The sequence below is a fragment of the Gadus morhua genome, chromosome 15, assembly GCF_902167405.1.
Source record: "Gadus morhua chromosome 15, gadMor3.0, whole genome shotgun sequence".
Lineage (NCBI taxonomy): Eukaryota > Metazoa > Chordata > Actinopteri > Gadiformes > Gadidae > Gadus > Gadus morhua.
Window position 1 is genome coordinate 20076152 of NC_044062.1, and position 10000 is coordinate 20086151.

General features: G+C 47.9%; 1 protein-coding gene across 1 annotated transcript in view; it reads left to right on the plus strand.

Annotated features, from left to right (window-relative positions):
* The window catches only part of akt3a (v-akt murine thymoma viral oncogene homolog 3a), a 59010-nt gene that overhangs the window by 38422 nt on the left and 10588 nt on the right, over positions 1 to 10000 (plus strand). Inside the window, exons 8-9 of the mRNA XM_030379925.1 lie at positions 3038 to 3160; positions 3926 to 4054. Coding sequence (XP_030235785.1) covers positions 3038 to 3160; positions 3926 to 4054 — 252 coding nt within the window. The remainder of the gene's footprint in view (positions 1 to 3037; positions 3161 to 3925; positions 4055 to 10000) is intronic.

Here is a 10000-nt window from a genome sequence, read left to right on the forward strand (position 1 = left end):
CCTTACAGTCACTGCACACCACAACATGTGTGCAGTGACTGTAATAAAATACGAAGCGAAAGAGAGTGAAACCCCCATTCATGCAGGGTTGAGGTACAATGCCATCAAATTTTAGATAATTCATCTAAAGTCTGATTTGTGAGACTAACACATAAACATAAATAGTGCTCTGATACAATAATTGCAAGAGAGAGGGGAAAGAGAATCCTATAGTGATGCAAAACGTCAGGAAAGTTACATTACTTCTCTTTATTTCCCATCCAATAAGTTTCTTGTTTGCACTCCTCCCTCTCGTCTTGGTTCCAGAAATCTCTGTTTACGTCTATTTATCGCCAGTACCCATGGGGCTGATGCAACCAGAATGACATTTAGAGTTGAAATGAGTTTGGATTCCAACACATTTCACATTTCTCCTTTTTTTGTAATCGGGACGTTTTTGCAATCTTGGTTCATTCTCCCAGTCTAACTGTCACCTGCTCCCCTCCCAGATAGTTAGACAGTACAGCCAGTGCCAGCCCTGGGCATTCGTGCACTAATAGACACACACACACACACACACACACACACACACACACACTCACACAAACTCACACATACACGCACACGCACACACTCTAATAAATACAGAAGCACCCACATAATTACGCACAGTCCGTACCTCAATGGACCAAACTGTCGCCACAAATGCCACAAACACATACACACACACACACACACACACACACACACACACACACACACTCACACACACACACACACACACACACACACACACACACACTCACACACACACACACACACACACACAAACATCCACACAGTGCAGACAGTCCACATAGGCACACAGAGAACCCATTACAAACCTGCCACAGTCACAGCTGCCAGTGCACTGATGAAGGCCCACCTGTCCTGTTACCCATCTCACCAACCACACACACACACACACACACACACACACACACACACACACACACACACACACAAAGACACACACACACACACACACACACACACACACACACACACACACACACTCGAAAGCACAGACACACTGACACAGACACACACTGACACACACATACACACACACAGAAATGGATGCAATCATGCATACATACAAACACACACACACACACACACACACACACACACACATACACAAACAAAAACACACACAATCACACACAACCACACAGACATGGATGTGTGAATGCTTACATAGACACACACACAAACACGCACACACGCACACACACACACAAACTCATACAAGTTCAGACACACCCACACACATACACACATTCACACAGTAAGTGTGAGCCCCTGGAAGTACACAGGGGCAGCTCACTGGCTCACCCCACCCACCAGTGCCCTCGTACTCCTGAAGCGGACCACACAGGATGCTGGGCGTTCAGAGTACAGCCAGCCAACCGATGGGAGCTCAACGCTCTGACTCTACCGTTCTCTAACATGTATCCAGGTCGGCAAACAAGGATCGCTTTAGGCGCTCACATTCCTGTCTGGCTGAAACTATTTAAACCTCCAGCCTCGAACCTCGAAACCTGAACCTCGTCGAGGTGGAACCTCCGAGCAGCCCGCTACGACCGGGGTCAGGCTTCAACTCGCAACGCCACCGAAATATACGGACAGTGTTGTCCGCTGTGAGCCCACCGAAGCTCAAGCGCAGAGCGCAAGCATGAGCAAGTCTGCGCCCTCGTCTTTGCGCCACAGGCATATTAAATCCAGGCCCTTTAGGTGGATCAGCTGACTCACATCCAACATGTGAAGAACGCCAGGCGGGGGCGGAATATAGATGCTCCAGACGCACATGAGAGAAAATGCGTTCCTCGACACGCTCCGGTGTGGAAATGCTCTGTGATTAACGGGGGAAGCAGATTGAAAGCAGATGAGTTTTGCACTCGCGCTACATGCCTGAGCCCTTGTGTGAAATGCCCTTTAAAGTGACCCAGGTTCGATCCTGGTAACCCCCATTACGCTCTCAACCCACGTTCCTGTCTCTTTTCACGGCCCTGTCTGAACAGGCCCCAAGGTCCCTGGCAAGGATTAAAGAGGAAGAACCGCAGCCTTGATCAACGTGTCGGTTTGCCTTATTGAAGCCCCGATGGCGTCAGCCGGGCATTGTGCTTGAAAATACTGCACAAACCGAGGCCTAATGACGGCCGTATTAAAACACAGCCCTGTAATCTCTCCTCTTCCTGCATTTGTAGCGCCAGACTAGACCCTCAGAGACTGAATAAACGAAGGCACACACTCCAGGTCTTACATGTAGCCCTCAACAATCAATGCTAGCAAGGCCGCTAATGCATGATAAGTGTGTTTGATTATTTGTGTGTGTGAGTGTGTGTGCTTGCGTATGCAGATGTGCTCGTGTATGCTAGTGTTTGTCTGTGTCTGATTGGGGGGGAGAGGGGGGGGGGGGGGGGGGGGTTCTTGGCAGGGCTGAACCTGTCTTTAACTAGACTGGTGTATTGATTAAACCTTTGATTTGAACCCTGTGGCCTGAGCGCTGTGCCAACCTAGCTCAGAGGCTATCGTGGATGGGGTGTGTATGGGGGGGGAGGGGGCACGTGCTGTGTGTGTGTGTGTGTGTGTGTGTGTGTGTGTGTGTGTGTGTGTGTGTGTGTGTGTGTGTGTGTGTGTGTGTGTGTGTGTGTGTGTGTGTGTGTGTGAGGTAGATGAGGCGCCAGCTGCCTTGTGCCTCCGCCCGCCATCCTGCGAGGCCCCCCGCCCCTCCACACACACACCCCCTCCCCCGTCTCCCTCCTCCCCCTTCGCCATCTATCATCTCAATATGGCGCGGGCAGGCAGTTTGTGTTGTGCTAATTTCCTCCAATAAATCAGTAATTATTGCTGCGCCGTCCCTGCTGTCCCCCATCTCCTCCTCCCTCGTTGCTCTCTCCATTTCTCCCACCGTCTTTAACCCGTTTGCCTTCCCCCCCCTCCCTCCCCCTCCTCCCCCTCCCTCCCCCTCCCTCCCCCTCCTTCCCCTCCCCCCCCCCCCCCTCCCCGACTGCAGCTGTTTTTCCATCTATCGAGAGAGCGGGTGTTCTCCGAGGAGCGCACGCGCTTCTACGGTGCCGAGATCGTCTCGGCGCTCGACTACCTGCACTCGGCCAAGATCGTGTACCGGGACCTGAAGGTAAACACAGCCCAGGGTGGGAGGAGGGAGGGGGGAGGGGGGGGGGGGGGGGGAGAGACCTCACAGGGAAGATGTAGCTTTATGATTGGGTTTAGGTTTATTATTTTATTACTTTTGTATTTAATGTATTATAATATTATTATTGTATATTTGTGATTATTAATATCCTAATATCCTATATATTTTTAAATATTGGCTGAGGAGCGATACAGACATGGAGAGAGAGAGAGAGAGAATATGGCAGAGACATGCAGGAGACAAAGTGAGGCGCACTGATGCCACATAGGTGTGTTTGTGTGTGTGTGTGTGTGTGTGTGTGTGTGTGTGTGTGTGTGTGTGTGTGTGTGTGTGTGAGACTGCCTGCGTGCGTGAGTGCGTGTGTGTGCGTGTGCGTGTGTGTGTGTGTGTGTGCCTAGCAGCCTTGGCCCCTGCCCCACTCACAGCAGCCAAGAAATCACAAGTGGATGAAGAGGGAAATAAAAAAAGGAAGCTCTTCAGATATTAAAATTAAAAGCCTGAATAGCTCTGCCGCATGTAATTTAAAGCGCTGGGTGGAGTTTAGTGTGGGGTGAGTGCGTGTGTCTGTGTCTGTGTGTATGTGTGTGTTTCTCTGAGCTGAGCTCTTTTCAAATATAAGCTATGCCATGGATTAAAAATCTTGTTTCCGGCCCTGCTGAAATAATCATTGTTCTGCATCAAAATGTTGTTAAAATTTATTTTTATCGTTTTTATTTTTGTATTTGGTGATATTGTTCTCCGTTCCAGTTGGAGAACCTGATGCTGGATAAAGACGGCCACATCAAGATCACAGACTTTGGCTTATGCAAGGAAGGCATCACAGACGCTGCTACGATGAAGACCTTCTGTGGCACTCCGGAGTACCTGGCCCCTGAGGTACGGGACACCTGAGCTCCTCGCTTCCCCTCACACACTCTGTTTACACAACACACAATGTTTGGGATTCATATTTTGAATGTATGTCCATTCAAAAATGAATCCGTTAACAGGAAAGGCACAGTGCGCTCACAACTGTCTCAGCCTCTTCCCACGTTCAGGAGAGATCCCTGCTGGACAGACACACAGTCTGAGACCTGTCAGACACACAGCAATGCACACAGCAATGCAAACGGGTACATCACAGTCGTCTCAGCCCTGCCCATTCTTGGAGATTCATGTCCAAGAAGGGGCAGAGCCTAAGTATTGTGACGTACCAGTTTGCATTGCTTTGAATAATGTTTGCAAATCATGTTTAATCGTAGAAATACCAGGTGTAGGACCCGTCAAATCGTAACTAACGTAGGCACAGCATGCCGTGTTTAAGATTCACAAATGCATATTTGGCACCCCCCTATTGGAAGACGTTGCATGAGCTCGGCACATGAAGCCTCCGTGATTGGCTCCCTCCGGATGACAGCCTATCATGAGTCTCTCTGTAGTGAACGTAGCTAGCACCACCTCCGGAGGGGGTCCCCCGACAACGGGGGTCCGCATCTCTCGATCCCAAATCCTGCCAGTTAGGGGCGAGGAAATATCTCTCTTTGCGTCGCAATCTCACAAACTCTCCAATGCTCAGGCAAACAGCGTCCCTGCCTCTCAGTTACTCTGTTCCCCTTATTTGTTTTTTAACGTTTTTTACTGTAAACGGTTTCAATCCCTCCAATCGCTCTCTAGTTCAGCAGTTATCCTTCCTTTTTCACCATCGCCAGTTTGTCTTAAGCTGTGCGAAAACAATTTGTCCCAAAAGCCAATGCGTCTTTTAGCACCTTGTGGTGACTTGAATGCCCTCTAAAGAACTATCCCTGAAAGATCGGTTTCCTCCTCCACAGCACATAGAGTGCAACAAGATAAACCTTGATTGAGGGGTAAAGCACATTTAGAGGCACCTCTTCATTCCTGCCATTCCAGCACAGCACAGCACACGTGCAGCTACACCGATCCTCCCTTCCCCCCCTCTCTGCTGTACAGTTACACAGCCTAGTACCTGGGTATGGCTTCACACCGAACACACACACACACACCGAACACACACACACACACACACACACACACACACACACACACACACACACACACACACAGACCTATTTGTAATAGTTTTGGGTGGCAATTGGCTCTCCAGCCGGTCGTGCCGAGGCCAGCAGTTCAACTGGCAGGCCTGCATAATGGAGCCCAGAGCAGGGCTGTGGGTGGTGGAAGCAGCGCTGGAGATGAAGGCAGCAGAGTTTATCCCACTTGAAAAACAAGTACGGAGGACTAACTTGGCACAGCAATTAGCTTCTTTTTCTTTCCTTTTTTATGTTTATTTTCCAGTACCCCTTCCGTCCCTACATGCCAGGAGCTGATTGGAGGCTGCTGCTTGTTTGTCATAGCATGCGTGTTGGTGTGGATGTTGTTTTTGTGTGGATGGGTGTGTGCATGCATGCCGGCACTGTCCAGTGTTTGCACGCACGTATGTGTGGGCATTGTGCACATCTTCCCGTGTTTATGGGCGCCTGCGGATCCTTTGGACGTCGGTGTGTGGCTACACATCCGAGCGTGTGTGTGTGTGTGTGTGTGTGTGTGTGTGTGTGTGTGCGGCTGTGGTAGAGAGTGATGGGCTAAAGCGAGGCAGATGGCGGCAGATGGGCGAGGTTGGAGGAAGGTGCTCAAAAAAATCGGGAAAGAAAAAAAAAGCTGGAAATCTACAGCCCAACGCCACCACTCGCTCACTCGCTTGCCTGCTCGCACGCCCGCCCGCACGCTCCGCTTGCCCGTGTGTAAAAATACAAATAACACGGCGCACTCTGAGCCAAGTTACCGAGAGATGCAAAGTAGCTGGGTATAAAGAAATGTATAAACGGAAGAGGGTGGGCGGGGAGGGGGGGGGGGGGGGGGGGGCAGCAGTTGGTGCTGTTGGTGTTGGGTGGGGGTGTGGCTGCAGAGGCCAGAGGACGCCATGAAGACGCAGAACATGGAGAAGAAGAGGGAGAAATGGGATTTGTTCCAGAGGTGCGGCAGAATTGTGTGTGTGTGTGTGTGTGTGTGTGAGTGAAGAGAAGAAAGTTTGGAAGGATTCATGATTCACAGTTTCCCTGATTTGAGGAGCAGATGAGGTGTTGCTGTGCTAGCCAAGTACAGGTTGTAGGTCTGTTCAACACTTGGAATATAACTGTCTGTTAGGGGAACTGGTTTTAAAAGATCCCAGATGTAATATGTCTCTTATTATCATTAACATAATAATCAGTGCCATTTTGTCCAGGTTACTTAAATGAGAATGTTATTGAGAAAAAAGGAGTCAAATCTGATGTGAATGCCAGTCTCTCCCTACCCTGAACGTCACAAAGGAGGGACTATGGTGTGGTGGATTTGTTGAGCTCCGTCTGGGCAGTGCTGGATGTTAATGGGCGCGTCCAAGAGAGGGTTAAGCTTCTAGGACTCTTATAATCTAACGCCACGGTGTGGGGCACTTTTCATATTCAACATTGCTAATGATAATGCTTATACAAAGTGACGTAGGCTTTTCCAAAGGCCTCAGAATAACTCTAAAACTGATATATTTTTTAATTGTCATCTTCGTATAAGCCATAATGCTGAATTCTGATTCAATGCTCGGATATGATTTTGGTTTGGCAGTTCACATTTTGTTTTAAATGTGGCCTGGAAAATCAGACCAAATGTGATTCTGGTGTGGTCTCACTGGTCAAACTTTTGCAAAAGAACGGTAACTTCTCAAGATGTAACTCGCAGCACGCACGGAAGGAAACTTGGAAGCCACTGAAGTCAGCGTTTAAGGTTTCATTTGATGTGCTGCAGAGATGAGACTGTGGATATTACACTGGTGGATGTTCTTCTCATCAACTGATGTCATTGTCCTTTGTCCATGCGATTCAATTCGTTAAGAAATATTTCAAATACTCAAATAGCAAGACTTCAATATCACGTAGGATAGCTGTGTGGATGCAGTGGCTTTGGGATCTGCTGTAAGGGCAGAATTACAGACACAAAGCTTCAATAGTATGAGAATAGCCCACAAATAAGGTGGTTTAAACATTGTGCAAACATTTTAAATCCAATGACAGGCTAGTCCTGCCATTGAGTGATATTGAGGCTATTCAAGCCTTACAGTAATAGGGGCTATTAAGGGTGACAGATTGCCTGAAAAGGAAAACATATCATTAGTTAACGCAATTATATATTCATTACTATTTAACTATCAAAGACTATTCACACTGTCACTCCACTGACTCCCTCGATGGCAGCTGTCTTCTATGTTTGTATTGACCGAGTGACCACAGCCAGCGCACAATCGTGGTGAATGTCGATCTAGAGTGATGTCAAAGTCGCATGAAACCAGCAAAGACACACACTGAATTTTTCAGTCAGGGACTACAGATGAAAAATAGTTTGTATAACTAAATCTGGTACATTTACATGTCCTATGCAATGGACATGTCGATTAATGTACACTGTCCCTTTAAAATAAATAAATAAACAAAAAAACAAAGACACAATGTTCACACTGAGGTCGCATTGCAAAGAATCATCCTGTATCTGTTTCAGGACCACATATGAAAGTGGGCCAAAGAAGGTTTGACCAGATCCGATTCCATTTGATCTGTGCTGTTTAACCTGGACAAACTGCAGTGGAAAAGAGGCCATAGTCTTTGAATCTAGCAAATAACGGTTCACTCACACTTTAAAGACTTCCTAACTATTCCCCAAATAACTAAAAACATGGATAAGTGAGAATGTCCCCTGCCAAGTGAGCTCACTTTATCTGTATTTGTATGTGCTTTGAAAGTGCTACATTTATATTGTAGAACACATTTGTATTAATGAACTCTTTGCTCTTTTGTACTGTTGTTATCTAATATTTACCTCACATCACCTTTGCCTTGATTTACTTCAAATGTCTTCACAATCTTTTTCCCCTACATTCTTATCACTACTTTATTTATTTTATCTCCCTGTTTTTGTAGCTGCAAAACATAAACCAAGATGAGCACATAAATACACACTCAAACACACACACAGACACACACACACACACACACACACACACACACACACACACACACACACACACACACACACACACACACACACACACACACACACACACACACACACACACTCCTCTGCCTGGGGCTGTGGGGCAGCATTCTGGCTCTGTGTGGATTAATCTGCTCCCTGCCTGCAACCGAGCTGCCACTACTCACTGCTGGTCCCAGGACACACACACACACACACACACACACACACACACACACACACACACACACACACACACACACACACACACACACACACACACACACACACACACACACACACACACAGACACACACACACACACACGCCCCCCGCCACGTACACATGTAGACACACAAATAGGATGCCCAGCTCGCGTTTGCCTACATGTGTAGCGTAGCTGTGGAATTTTGTAGACACACACAAACCTCCATATCAACACACACACACCAACACACACACACACCCAGACGCACACCCACCCACCGCCCCGCACTGGCGGGAGTGTTGTGAAACAGCCTTGTAAGCTCATCTGAATTGTATAAAGGCTGTGCATGGTTCCCTCAGCTAGCTGCAGGGGAGGAAATGACACCAAACAGCTCCTAGTTCGCCACGCTCCCCAAACTTTACGAATTTGATGAGGCTGGATAAATATTCCATCTGCCGCTTGTGTGCGTCTGTGTGTGTTTGTGCGCGCGTGTACCGGTGTGCATGTGTGTTTGCGTCTGTGCCGGTGTGCATGTGTGTGCGTGTGTGTTTTTGTCTGTGTGTGTTTGTGTGCGCGTGTCCCGGTGTGCATGTGTGTTTGCGTCTGTGCCGGTGTGCATGTGTGTGCGTGTGTGTTTTTGTCTGTGCGTGTTTGTGTGCGGGTGTATGTGTGTGCGGGTGTGTGGGTGTGCGTGTGTGTGTGTATGCATCTGGCAGTCTCCTAGCAGTCTAAGCCAGTGTTATCCCTACAGCCGTACAAATCAATAGTGTATCGGGAGCTGGCTGGGGAGAGCTGTCTGTCCCCCAGCACTGCTGGGGAACTGGCAAAGCAGTGAGCACACACACTCTGCCACATACTTTTACACACACACACACACACAAACACATAGCAACTACGGTGAGCTGTTTGAAGAAGTTTGCGTTGGAAGTGTTGGAGGTCAGCTTGCTGTGCGTTTAACAGAAAGCCATCTTCTGTCAGCATGACTAATCAATCTAAATATGAACATTACATTTGTATGAGGATGTGCCGTCTTGATCTCTGTATGACTAAATGCACGACTTGGTAACGATGGCTTGTTACAAGGCTAAATTATATTTGATGATATTCTATTCCGATGTGTTTGCTGATCTAATTTACTGGGATCAATTCTATTCCTTAATTAAGACCTTCCATTTAATTCCAACGTACCCTCATAGTGTGCCTGTGTGTCCATTATTAGCAGTTGGGATGTTGTTATTATTATTATTGGTGTATATAAGTATAAGTATAATCACACAACATATGCCACTCTGGCTTCCATCCAAACTTGTCTCTGTGACACACACACACACACACACGCACACACGCACACGCACAAACTGAAGATGTACCATGGTAATCACAGTGCTCCAGTCTGAAGGCGAGCCACAGCAGCCTCTGAAGGCACCAGCGTCTCTCTCTCCCGCCTCGCCTTTCTTTCTCCTCTCTGACGCTGGTCCAGAGGTGAGAGCGACAGAGCGCCGGGGAGACAGGGACAGTGAGGGAGACATGATTAGAGGATAGGATGAGTCGGGGACCGGGATGATAGAGAGGGCTGCAGGTAGAGGCGGCCAAGACTGAAGACTTTGAAAAAATGGACTATA